The 14,018-nt window shown below is 38.5% G+C and overlaps 1 protein-coding gene across 1 annotated transcript in view; it reads left to right on the top strand.

The window, feature by feature from the left end:
• LOC118810932 (cadherin-23-like) overlaps positions 1 to 5,979 on the top strand; it is a 338,859-nt gene extending 332,880 nt beyond the window's left edge. Inside the window, exons 32-36 of the mRNA XM_036575094.1 lie at positions 2,114 to 2,502; positions 3,753 to 3,854; positions 4,041 to 4,043; positions 4,161 to 4,310; positions 5,810 to 5,979. Of these exons, the coding sequence (XP_036430987.1) occupies positions 2,114 to 2,502; positions 3,753 to 3,854; positions 4,041 to 4,043; positions 4,161 to 4,310; positions 5,810 to 5,962 (797 nt within the window). The 3' untranslated portion in view covers positions 5,963 to 5,979. The remainder of the gene's footprint in view (positions 1 to 2,113; positions 2,503 to 3,752; positions 3,855 to 4,040; positions 4,044 to 4,160; positions 4,311 to 5,809) is intronic.
• The last annotated feature ends 8,039 nt before the right edge of the window (positions 5,980 to 14,018 follow it).

Below are 14,018 nucleotides of genomic sequence, written 5' to 3'. Positions count from 1 at the left end.
TAATATCTGTTGGTCGAAAGTGATCCTGTTTACTTTTAGTGTCTTTCTAGGCCTCTAGGACAGATGTTAAAAGAGCTTTAATTGATATAAAACTTTCACATAATGGTTCTTTGAACTTTTAAACAGTTTTTCACACTTGCACACCTCATTTACAAAAATAGTTCTTTATAGAGCCATCCACTAAACTAAAAGTGGTTCTTTAGTACGAAGAACTCTTTTAGGCACCTCTGTTTTTAAAAGCGTATGTTTAGAACTTTATGAAACCCCCTTAGGCTTTGAAACTATGGACGTAGCTTTTGCATAATATGTCAGCTATGCAAAAACCTTGGAGATCAGTACTAGTTAACACGGATGGTGCGGTATTAGTGGTCTGCTAATGTTTTTCCGTATTGCTGTGCACTTCCTAATGGACTGAATAGCTACAAACATGGTTGGGTTTTGCATCCTCAAAGCAGATCACATGAGAAGTCAAAAGTTGCTATTTACGGTCCGTTTGAGAGACACCCAAAAGGACAATCATTATATTGACTCACTGCTGTTTGGATTTGTTCTCTATTTGTAGCTTTTTAAAGATTTCAAGGATCTGATGCTCTTCTGCATGTTGGCTTTCCTCTCTGGTAGTTTTCCACTGTTGCTAATGGTGACGTGCAAGTCCTGAGACAGTGTGTAAAGACTTCCCTCTCTCACTTCCCATGATACACACATAAACGCATGTCCACACACCGTTCAGTCTTACTTAGAGCACAGAAAACAGTGATGTGCTGAGGGAACTTGATTGAAGTCTGCATCATGTTTACATGAACAAAATATATAACACACATTAAACACAGTTGCGGTTTTATTTGTGCTGGTACGAGTGGATCAGACACAGCAGTGCTGCTGGAGTTTATAAACACCTCAGTGTCACTGCTGGACTGAGAATAGTCTACCAACCAAAAATATCCAGCCAACAGCGTCATGTGGGCAGCGTCCTGTGACCACTGAAGAAGGACTAGAGGATGACCAACACAAACTGTGCAGCGACAGATGAGCTATCGTCTCTGACTTTACATCTACAAGGTGGACTGACAAGGTAGGAGTGTCTAATAAAGTGGGCAGTGAGTGGACACAGTGTTTAAAAACTCCAGCAGCACTGCTGTGTCTGATCCACTCGTACCAGCACAACACACACTAACACACCACCACCACGTCAGTGTCACTGCAGTGCTGAGAATGATCCCCCACCCAAATAGTACCTGCTCTGTGAGGGTCCATGGGGGTCCTGGCCACTGAAGAACAGGGTAAAAGGGGGCTAACAAAGTATGCAGAGAAACAGGTGGACTACAGTCTGTAATTGTAGAACTACAAAGTGCTCCTATATAGTAAGTGGAGCCGATAAAATGGACAATGAGTGTAGAAACAAGGAGGTGGTCGTAATGTTATGCCTGATCTGTGTAGTTTGACCAGGGGAGCCCAAACTTTTGCATACACCTTTAACTGATCAGCCACCTAGTGTCAAATCACTGGACTGGAAAGTGGTATAAATAACCAAAAGCCTAAATGAAGAGCATGTGGATTTCAATAACAATAACTGATGATTAACATCTTGTAGCGGATGATAATAATACCAATATCCAGTCATGATAATGAGTTTTCAGATGGCTGATTAGGTTAGTAATATTGAAAGTAATTTGTTCCTTTCACTGTGTCCAGCTTGCAACATGGTAGGAAGGAGTTGAGGAGGCAGGATGTAGTTGTGAGTCACTTTTATTGAAATCCGTTTTAACAGTTGGGGTGATACAGCAGGCAAGAACAAAGAAAGCTGAGGAATCAATGAGCAGGAAACACAAGGAAAACTGATAGAAACCAAAAGCTAGACTGTGGTCGAGAAAGGTGGGTTCTTGGTGAGAAAATACTAGTAAGCTAGCAGGCATATAAATTGCAGTTTTCTGCAAAATTTTAGAACATCAGCAAATAAACTCTAATTGTACATTAAAATGTGCGGTGTGTGTTCTCTATGGTCATTTTCACTTAGAAAATCAAGAAAACGGCATTCGACCAGGGGCGCCCACACTTTTGGATACGACTGTATAACAGGACTGATTTGGTTCAAACTCTCTCGCCCGCTCTCTAGGAGATGGAGGTGCAGTATCATATGCTATGGTTGCTGGTTCGGACCGTAAGTTTGAGGTGGACATCAGCACAGGTTTGGTGACCACAGTGGACTACCTGGATTACGAGACCAAGACCAGTTACCTGATGAACATCTCAGCCACAGACCAGGCCCCTCCCTTCAACCGGGCCTTCTGCACCGTGTATGTAACTCTGCTGAACGAGCTGGACGAGGCTGTGGCCTTCCTTTTGGCTGGTTATGAAGCCTTGCTTCGGGAGAACGTTGCCACAGGAACGGAGGTGATCCAGGTGCGGGCTCAGTCGGCTGATAACCTGAACCAGTTGACCTATCGCTTTGACCCAGACACATCCCCCGCTGCACTCGCCCTCTTCAAGATCGACAGTGTCACGGTGAGAAGACCTAATCTTGTTTCTCTTGATGTAACACAGGGATGTTGTGTACGGCAATATGTAGCTGCGAGCCTTTCTTATTTGAACATTTCCTCAAAGTATAATCATAATCTATTTTCATGGAATACATCACAACACAAGCAGAGAAACTAAGGTTAAAACCTGGAAAACTACATAAATGTCTTGGCAACACTTAAACTCTGCAACAGAGCACATGCCATAAATATGCCATAGCAGATGTCATGTGATGTTATAAGTGGTCATAACAGTTTATGCCCAGTAATATTACAATATACTGTTACTATTATCAGTAACTCTCCTGACTGGTTTCATAATGTTTAATGTCGTGGTGGCTAACTAGGGAATACTTAGCAAAAATGTTATCGTGTGAAAGCTGTCATGATATCAAACATTGTGACATCTGTCATGACATTCACCTTTAATGTTAACATGACTGTGTTTACATGCACTTAATAATCTGATAACTGCAGAAAGTCAGATTTTGTTAGTAATCTGATCAACTCGTTTACCTGTACTTGAGCAATCAGATAATGAGGAAACTCCGGGTCTACATGAGTCAGGCTGTAATCGGATTTCTGCTTTTCAACCAGCTAATAAACTCACAGAATAAGATGTGACATAAACATAACATGAAACTCAAACTTCATGTAGCAGCTTTTTTTTTAAAACATTGCACGACTTTACCTGAAAATATGAACAAACATCATCTAGAAGATGAATAATATTAAAATCCTTTATTTCGTCAAGCATGTAGTTGGTTTCAGTGTCACTCCAAAAGTCTCATGGCAACACGGAATATTTCTGGTACCGTGGTCTGTTTTCGCACATGTGCAGTCTGAGAAATCCGAAAGAAATCAGAGTAAGAGTTTATATGCGCTGGGAAAGATTACTTAGCTAAAATTCAGATTCGGATTTCTTAATCAGATTTGTAGACTTTACTACAATCTAAGAAATCAGAGTGTGCTGTTTACATGACCATTTGAATAATCAGATAACTGCAGAAATCCGATTATGATCAGAGTATTGAGTACATACCATACCATACAGTGAGAGATATAAATATAACACCCAGGTGGACACTTTTAACCTGAGGTCTTAAAAGGTTCATTCTCCAGTGTCCAGGTTGTGAATGTGCCTTCATTATTTCAAGTATTTTGTGTTGTACTTATATCCTCATTCAGGTTTGTGTGCACGGGTATGTGCTCCTCATGCGTGTGTGTATTCCACAGGGTCGAATCACTGTAACTGGTCAGATTGATCGAGAGAAGGGCGACTCCTACACCCTCACTGTGGTTGCTGATGATGGAGGGCCTAAAAGAGGCTCCACTGTGGTAAACTTATATTAACTAAACTGTCTGAATCTGTTTAAGGATAAAGAAAAGTGTACCGACATATTTGTTTATTCCTCATTTATTTACTTTCAGTACACAGTTAAATTAACAAATTATTATCAGCATAATATGCCCATGTCTGACCCAAATTCTTTGTCTCTTTTCCAATATTTTGTCCAAGTGTAGAAGGTAAGAGATGGTTCATTATTTTTATTATTCTAAGCCAAATGTAAATCTCTCCAAATGTTACTTTAGTTCGGTTGAGGGTGATTTACTTCCTGCTCTTCACTCCTGGACTTGCGACAGGTGTCCATAACCATTCTCGATGAAAATGACAACAGCCCTGAGTTTGACCTCACATCGGACTTGTCAGTGAATGTTCCAGAGGACACGCCCATGGGCCGGAGAGTGGCTGTGGTGCTGGCGCGGGACAGAGATGCTGGAAGAAATGGACTGGTGAGGAAAAAGAAAGAGGGAGAGAGAGAGATGTGATAACAAGTAATGCACTGAATTAGCTTGACCCAAATATGCACAAAATTTCTACATGAATAGAAGATATTAAATATGCATATGACTGTATACAAATTCAACATATTTTATGCATTTGGAAATGGTTTACACAAATCAATCAGTTTTCAGTGTGCTGCACAAATAGTCAACATCGTAATTATTGGCATCCCTCAAAGAAATTGGCAAAAACAGTCATATAAAATGAACAATTCATATGATGATTTAAATGTTCCTCAAAAACGTTTGTTAAAGTTATGTTTCATTTATTTAATAGAAATCATTCCTACAAGAGTTTTGGTTTTATTTTAAGAATAGTATATTCTTTCAAAAAACATTTGAGGCAAAATTATTGGCACCACTAAAAAATATTTTTGATAAAACCAAAAAAGTTTGCGTTTTTAGATGTTTTATTGCTTCTTGTCTCCAGGAACTTTGCAAAATTTACAGATGGAATCATGTGATGTGATCATATGAGATGAAAACGAACTTTTTGGTCATGCACACCATCACGTTTGGTGAAAAAAGTCACTACATGCGATGAAAAGCACCTGATATCCATGTCGGATATAGTGGTGGATCATTGATACTTTGGGGCTGTTTTGCTGCTGGGGGTCCTGGGGATCTTGTAAAAATTAATGACATGATGAATTCTGATGAAGTATGAGGAGATTTTAGCCCAGAATCTCCTCTCTGCTTCTGACAGAAGGCTGAAACTTTCAGCAAGATAATGACCCCAAACATGCATTAAAATCCACACAGAAATGGTTGTGGGAACACAAAATCAAAGTCTTGCAGTGGCCTTACCAGTCTCCAGATTTAAACCACTTGAAGACCTGTTGTGTGTGTTGAAGAAGGCAGTCCACGATCCAAGTATATCAAGGAACTGGAAATGTTCTGCATGGAGGAGTGGTCCAAGATCCCTGAACATGTGTTCTTCCTTCTTAATCCTCAGAGAAAGTGGCTCAGCACTGTTATTCTTGTCAGAGGGAAACTTTACTAAATATGAATCAGGGGGGCCCCATTATTAATTAGGGTTACTAAAGAAAGACTTTTTTTGTTCCAAAATACAGTGTAAAAATAAAAAGATGCAGCTTACCCATTTATTTAAGCCTGAAACATCACTATCATTGCATGTGTGGTTTATTTAATATATTTATTTAGTTGATTTTTACAAAGGGTGCCAATAATTCAGAAGTTGTATGTATAAGCTTGCCAAGATGAGAAATATGAGTATATAACATCATGAACGAGGCCTGCTTTTCAGTGAGAAAGATCATATATAAACAAACTATCATTTTTTTATGTGTATGTCTCTTTTTGTTATCACAAATGCATGTTTTATTATTATTATTACAGGTAATTATTTATTGTTCCTGGCCCCTGTCTCTTCTCTTTCTTCTGTTCTCATGTCATTCTTCCTTTTTTCAACCCTCTTCTTCTTCCAGGTGAACTTTACGTTGGCGGCAGGGAACATGCAGGACGTGTTCGAGATCCGAACGATTAACAACACATACGGAGACATTTATGTAAATGCCCCCCTCGACAGAGAAGCGATAGACCGCTACCTGCTCAAGGTGAGAGGATCTCATCTACTGTAGAAGCCACAGCACATAATCACAAATACTGTCCAGAGAGTCTGGTAGGTTTCATTGCTCAGTGTGGCCAAGGACCGCCTACTTTGACAGGAAGGGGCCATTTGACTGACGTGCAGACTGACCGAGTCTACACTGTTGTTTTTGCATGATATGTAGGGGCAGACTGTCAAAATGGTTCTACAGCAAAAACAGACATGAAACAAAGTGGGAAACACACAACAATGTTGCATTTGCTTGCTTTTAAGAAAGCTCAGTGATTACTTTTTAAGGTACAGGGCAGATTTACTAGTATTTTGCACCATCGCAAACCTTGTTTTGGTGTTAAAAAGTAGCTGTCATGATGTACTAAAAAGGGACGATGACTCTTTAGCACCTCTAATAAGATAAAAGGGGCAGAGCTGCTCTTGTGCACTTTTGCCTAATTGCATATGCATTCGTAGGAGCTTCACTCTCAAAGCACAAAACACTAGTAATAGACTGATAGTACATGCTGACTATGTGCTGTTTAATGCCTGAGAAAAGCATGTCTTATTTTTGTTAGTAATGTGGCAGCCAGTGTTGTAATTCAGAGAGGAAAGAAAGAGAACACATTTATTTCCAACTATTATAAAAAAAACAATGCTTGCTATGTCGCACTTTTAATTTGATGAAGGAAATACAAACCTTAACAAAATCATTTTAGTTAAACAGTGTTGAAATGACTATTTCCTAAAGCTGAAGGTGTGTTTTTTTACACTCATCAACGTGTCTTAAAGGAGAATGCCGATTTTTTTCCAAATTTCTGCATAATTTAGTCTTTAAGATTTAAATAAAGTCATTCAGAGTTTTTGATGTGCAAAGCTTCGTTCTACAGAAACTTATCAACTGATTTTTTTTGCACTGCTGTTGACACAATATCTTCAGCACAAATATAGCAATGTTTATTTACCACACACAATGAGAAGTGAAACTACATGTGTCAACATGTTAATCATGGAAATATAATGCTAAACTGAAAAATGTGTTTTCTCCATGTACTGCTTTGCCTTAAAACACCCTGCATGTACTTGGGAAAATAAGTCAGTCTAATTATTTCAACCCAATTTGAACCAAAATAAGATGATTAAAATCATGTTGACTGCATGTCAAAACACACAGCTCTGTACTTTATATGCTACACTTTAATTCACTCAATGTTGGTGCATTTTACACACTGTTAGTGTTGTTTGGGACACAGCCTTTTTTCTCATATCTGGCGGAAACAGTCTTCAATGCAAAAAGCATGTGGTTATGTTAGGCTGCTCATATGTTAAATACATACGCCATGCAAAGAAACATGCAAGAACATCCATGCATGTTCATTTGCATGGAACGTCTTAGTAGATAAGCTAAATTCTTAGTAGATAAGCTAAGTTAGCCACCCACACCAGCGCAAAGTGTCTAATTATTGCCCCTCTTAGTAAATCTGGCCCATAACGTTGCAAACTTTTTTCGATCCAGCAAGTGCATGTCTTGCTCCGAAAGGGTCATTTGTGTCTACTAAGACGTGTTAAAAACACCACATTGCGTCCTTAACTCGATACATCTTTCTTTTCGCGTGAAATGTGTCAAACCACATAACAAAGTGTTGTTGCCTGACACATGAGTGTACTACTGCCAGTCCACAGTGCATGATACAAGACTATGTACATGGTACACATCCTTATGTGTATATTCACGTGGCTGTTGGAGCCATACATTTAGTTCATCACTACTGATGGGGCTACAGTGTAACTGTTGCTGTCGTAGGCTTAGTAAATTCCATAGTGCTACTGTGGAATCTAGTACATACTCACAATTATTACTATTTTAGCATTCAGTAGATAGTCATTAATATGGGACATGTGTATGACCCCATGTCATGTTTGTGTGTACATACAGGTGCGGGCCACAGATAACGGCTCTCCTCCTAGGTTTACAGACCACTCCCTGACCATAAACATTGTGGACGTGAACGATAATGCTCCTGTAGTGCAGAGCCCTCGTGGCTACAACGTCAGCATCAGTGAGGTCAGTATGAATCCATCTGTCAATCACAACACTTCAGCACCTCTGGATTAAACTAAATAAAATCTACACATTTTGTATCACATTTTTTTTTTTTTGCAAAGACCTTAAAGTATTAACAAAACAGAACAAGTGCAAACAACTAAGCTGTCTAGTCACCAGCAAATAAGCAACATTATTCCAAGAGACCAGGTAATTTTATTTTCTGTGATGTGATGTCTTGTCAGTTGTTTCATTTGAAATGATCACGTGGTACATTATTGGTGTTTTAGCTGCAGCGATTTTCAAACACAGCTTAGGCTGACTTTACATATAGCATTAGGTCTTGTTAGGCTTAATTGGCTTAAACTGCAGGAGGGCTCATACTGCTGATGCATGCTTAAATTTGCTCATTGCTCATTGCAGCTGTAAAAAGCTGCCTGCAAGTTTACCCACAAGACTTCAACATTTAAAGAAAAGGGAAAAGCTTTTCCATATAGAAAAAACTTTAACGCAACTGTTTCCATACAGTAAGTTGCCTGCAGCATAATTTATATGCAGCTTGACAATTGCATGAAGCAATTAAAAAACAAAATTTCAAGCAAGAAATTCAGTTCCTCCACTAGTTATCTAAATTAACAGCTTTTTTGCTACACCTTATTGTTCTCATTATAAAGTCATCCGTGAGGTGTAGTTTACATATTTGCAGTATTTTGTCATCTTCATATGTTTTTTCCAGCTGTCATTACCATTCCTTTTTCCCATGTGTTGGCTTTGGGAAGCTCCTATTTGTTGTCATGGCTGAAGAAGCCGACAAAATTAAAAACGAACAACCTTGAGTTAATCAGGGAGGTAAAATCAGTGGTTTGAAAGTATATCGTTTAAGCAATAGAACACGAGAGGGAGTGTATTATTGCGAAATAAAAAAATACAATATTTGTGATAACACCCTCCCTCGAGTGTTCTATTGCTTTTATACAACAGTTAAATGAATAAAGTAAGAAATTAATAAACTGGGCGGTGAACGCGGCGTTTAATGTTTTAACGTCAGCAGTTCCTTCCGCCAAATTATAGTTCCTTAACAAGCAGCTTGTTGCTACATCAGAGTAACAGACTCAGCTCACTCGCTGCACAGCTGGCAGTTCGTTCTTCAGCTCCTTACACAGACCGACTGACAGTTTAGGAATTTAGTGTAGTCTCATCTTCAGAGTCTGACCAAATCAGCTGTCGGTCAAATGTGATCTTAATAGTATCCATTTTCGGTTTGTGGCAAAGTAAAAAGTAAAACCATTCAAATGGCTTGATCATCTCCTACAGCTGTCAAAGTAGGAGTTGAAAAAACCTGTGATGTTATGGAGAAATAACAGCACAGTTAGAACGCTTCTCAACCAATCAGCTTGCGTGGCCAGAACTAACTGTTGTATAATTGACATGATCGCATGATGTGCTATTGCCGTTTTGACTAGCAAGCTTTAATACACGTTTTCTCTTTTTTTTTGTCTTTTCTTGCTAGTTTGCAGTAACGTCACATATAAAAGGCTAACCATGTTTACATAGAGAGCACCAATATCATACATGTAAATTTACAGTCTCTTCCAAAGGCATTGGAGTGGTAAGGCCAGTTCTTTTGTTTTTGTCTTTATTTTTGTTTTTGGCTTGAGATCAAAAGATGAATATGAGACAATAGATCAGAATTTCAGTTTTTCTGTCCTTATATTTACAATCAAAATATGTCAAACAACTTAGAACATGGCACCTTTAGTGGCAGGCCACCCAATTTGTAGATGAGTAAAGGAGCAGGTAGTCTTAAAGTACATTCAAGTAAATAACATAATATTTGGTTGCACATCCTTTGCTTGCAAAAACTGCATTAACCTGGTGACCTACTGACAACACCAAAGTGTTGCGTTTTTCTTACCTGAGGTTTTTCCAGGCTTTTACCACAGATTCTTTCAGGTGTTGTTTGTTTTGAGGGGGTTCTCCCTTCAGTCTCCTCTTCAGAGTCTTTTGTTGTGTTGGCAGTGTGTTTTGGGTCACAGACTTGCTTCATGATGAAGTTCTTCCTAATTAGATTTCCTCCTGATGCATTTCTCTAAATTGTCAGACTATTTCTGTGAAGTTCTGAATTCATTCTACTGCTGCCATCATGAGTAACATCAATAAAGCTTAGTGACGCCACTCCTGGAGCAGCCATGCAATCCCATGCCATGACACTAAGTCCACCATGCTTCATAGATGAGCTTATATGTTTTGGATTATGAGCAGATCCTTTCTTCCTCCATCACTTTGGTAAATGTTAATCTTGATCTCATCGGTCCATAAAACCCTGTCCCAGATTTTCTGTGGCTTCTCCACAGGTGGCAAATTCCAAACTGAAGAAAACAGAAGAATTAGCCTCGTCATTCCAATACTTATAGTATAGAGAACACTGTATACTAAATGTTCATTAGAACTATGCATAAACTATATGATCATCAGTAATGCCTGTTTAATATATCAAGTTGCAAATTAACCAAAAAACAGGCTATTAGGGTTTATTATAAACATTTCATTAAAAGCATTTATCCCCCCGAAAACCAGACGTCCCCAAACTTTTGATGCACAGTTTTATGCTAGGCTCAATAATGATGTCATTGAGACATACTCTGGTGTGTGTCCATAGAATGTAGGCGGTGGCACATCAGTCTTGCGTGTGGTCGCTACTGACCGAGACATCGGGCCCAATGGCATGCTGTCCTATTACATCACCGATGGCAACCAGGACCTCACCTTCCGCATGGACCGAATGACCGGAGAGATAGTGACCCGACCTTCACCTCCCGACAGAGAGAGACAGCAACAATACACACTCACCGTCACTGTGGAGGATGAAGGCAACCCACCGCTGTCGGTAAGAGAATGTTTGGATGAGTGGGTGGGGGTGTTTTATGTGGTTAACGTTATTCTACCTAATGCCTCACCAATGATACATTCAGAGACTTTGTCTTTGTCCCTTTAACTTGTGAAAATCTTCCCCCACAGTAATTGGAACTTTCAGTGTGCTACTGTGTTTTCTGTCACCATATAAAAAAAGCTCCTTGCTCCCTATATTGTATACCTGTCCAAAAATATGCACTCAGAAATAACAGTATCAAAGGAAAAAGTAGATTAAAAGGAAGAAATTCACACTTTTTTGATAAAGCACATTACTTGAAGACCTAATAGTATTGAATTTCCAACATGTTGGAGTATCTTCAATAACAGTCACAAGTTCAAAGACTAAACAGGCTCAGATAGAGTAAATATCCTTCAGTGGTAATGAGTATTGACTTCATTTTTTTAGTATAATTTGCTATTTCAACTCCTTTCACAGTCTCAAACAGTTCAGGATACACAGGACCAGCCGGGTGGCGTTCCATATTGTGTTTAGAGAATGTGTTGGATTCCAGTCTAGGTGGGCTGCAGTTCTGCAGAGTGTAGCATTCTGCCTCTTTAAACACACCTGATTAAACTCATCAGCTAATTAGCAAGGCCATCATGAGTGGATTTTAAACTGTTAGAAGAGAGAAAATGCTGATCTCTGTGGAGCTGTGACCTGGAAGGAACTGAAGATGACGCACTCCGATTTAGAACCTTTTTGATGCAGTTTTCCTTGACACTGCAGATCATCAGGTGATCATAAATTTGGCGCTGATTATCAAGCCCCAGTTTGTCGAAGTGGACCATTTCCTTTCCTCATTAAACTGTCATGTAAAACTATAGGAAAATGGATGGCCTGTCCTGCTGACGGGTGCGTTGCTTGTTCTGTCTTTTTGTATACAGGTCAGTTTTCGTCCAGCATCTTTGTTAGTAGCACATAGAGTGATGTGTAGTGATTTTCATACATTCCCAAAAGTTTTGGCTGTAGCTCACATCACTGGGTTCGGATACATATCCGTTATGTATGTTTAGTCTCTGTGTAAGTGGGGTGTAAATTGTTGGGCTTCAAACCATAAAATCATTTAACGAGTCCTGTGCGTGCTACTAACTGCTGTATTTTCAGTTCAGTTCATGCTTTATTTTCTCAGTCTGAGATATGGTGACTGTCAAGTTGTGGAATCTTTCCTTATTGAAGACATCCTGAGTTCTATATGATTGAGAAGTGAAATGTTCTACATTGACTTGTACTAAAAATATAAACTAGCTAGCATTTCGCCAGAACAATTAATAAGCTTGAAATAACCACTGATAGAGACTATTATAATCAGGGTTGGGTAGTGACGGTGTAACAGCATTATGTAATCATGATACAAAAAAGGTAACTTTATTTCTTTACAGTTACAGAAAAAAAGATGGTAATCAGATTACAGGTACCTTATAAAAACAGGGTGGTGACTAGCAGGATCATAAATAACATCACTCTTGTCATAATTAGCTTCTTGCTTGTGTTTGTCTCTAGGAGGTAAATTTGTCTGCTAAATAAAGATCCTGATTTTTTTCTTTCATGAGAATTTATCACTGTGCATGTCAGCTTATCTTATGTTAGGAAGTCCTTCTACTGAAATTGTTTTTCTCCAGTATTTGTTTAAATACTTTTAAATAAAAAGGCTTGTAATGTAAAAGTAATGGAAAGTAATTATATTACATTACTTTGACCTAGTAATCCTCTGAATTAGGTCATCTGTCCTGGAATACATCTATAAAGTAACTCTCCCAACCCTGCCACACACACACACATACACACACACACACACACACACACACACACACACACACACACACACACATACATTTATATCATCACTGCCCAAAAAAAGCAAGTGTATCTATTTTTTCTGATTTTCATTATTATTGTTTATCATTTTGACCTTTCATTCAGAATATTAACAAAATCTAATCTTTATTTGAAGTACAGTGCCTAAAAGAAAAACCTAAATCTTAACAGGGAATAAATATGTTTATACGTATCTTGTGGTCATATAGGTGGTGTTTGTTTGTCATTTTGGAGAAAATCTGACCACAAGACCTACCTAATTTCCACAATTGCAATGTGATCCCTGGAGATTCTTTGACCACTTGAACCATCTTCTTCAATGTGCTTGGGGTCAGTATAGACATACGTCCTCTTCCCGACACATTCTTAACATCTCCAGTTGTTTTAACCTTCTTAATTGCTGCCCTGGTAGTGGAAATGGCCATTTTTTAACAGTTTAGCTGTTTTCTTGTAGCCATTTCCTGATTTGTGCAGGTCAACAACCTTTTGTCCTATATCACTGCTGTTTCCTCTGGTCTTTCTCATAGTGATGGATGACTGGGGGCATCTGGGCTGCGTTTATCTCATATCATGGTTGACCCATTATAGTACTTTCCAATCACTCAGGTCAACTTTAAAATATAAAATGGGGATGTACTTCAGTTACATTTCACTCTTAAGACTTTCTAGGGGTGTCAGCAATGGTGGCACACAGAATTAAGAAAAACATTTATTTCATGACAAGATTTAGTTTTTTTATTTCAATAATTATACCTTAAATACAGGTTAGTTTTATTTATAATATTTTGACATATGAGTGATGCCATACAGACTGGCATTTAAACTAGACTGGCATTTAAACCTGCTGCTCTGAATGTGCTTGCACTCTAAAGAAGGAAGTGTAAACTAGCGATCAGCAAAAACAGGAAACCCACACTCGGCCTCAGAAACAGGAACCTACACTTTCAAATATTCTGCACGTTCCTGTTTCAGAATCTTTGTGGTAGTAGCCCCTTTAAACATGAGTCAATCACTTGTAACTACAGCTGGTCTCTAAAGCCTTTTTTGTAACGGAAGCTATTAGTATCTGTTAAAAAGCTTATTAAAAAATGGCTTAATGGAAGTAAAAAGATATACTCAAAAAAATCTCAATAAAATGACTCATCAAAAATATCTGGAGCAGGGTTTGTCTCTCTCTGCCTCTCTGACTTCCTCTCTATCATATGCAGTCTAGAACCTTGTATAGAACATCATATGTAACATTTTGTCCTTGCATTGTCAATCATTTGCTTAACACACTATTTAAAATTACAAACTATAAGTAATTATATAAAAAGACAAAAG

The sequence above is a fragment of the Colossoma macropomum genome, unplaced genomic scaffold, assembly GCF_904425465.1.
Source record: "Colossoma macropomum unplaced genomic scaffold, Colossoma_macropomum, whole genome shotgun sequence".
Classification (NCBI taxonomy): domain Eukaryota; kingdom Metazoa; phylum Chordata; class Actinopteri; order Characiformes; family Serrasalmidae; genus Colossoma; species Colossoma macropomum.
Note: the sequence above shows the minus strand (reverse complement) of the source record. Positions and strands in the feature narration are given on the sequence as shown.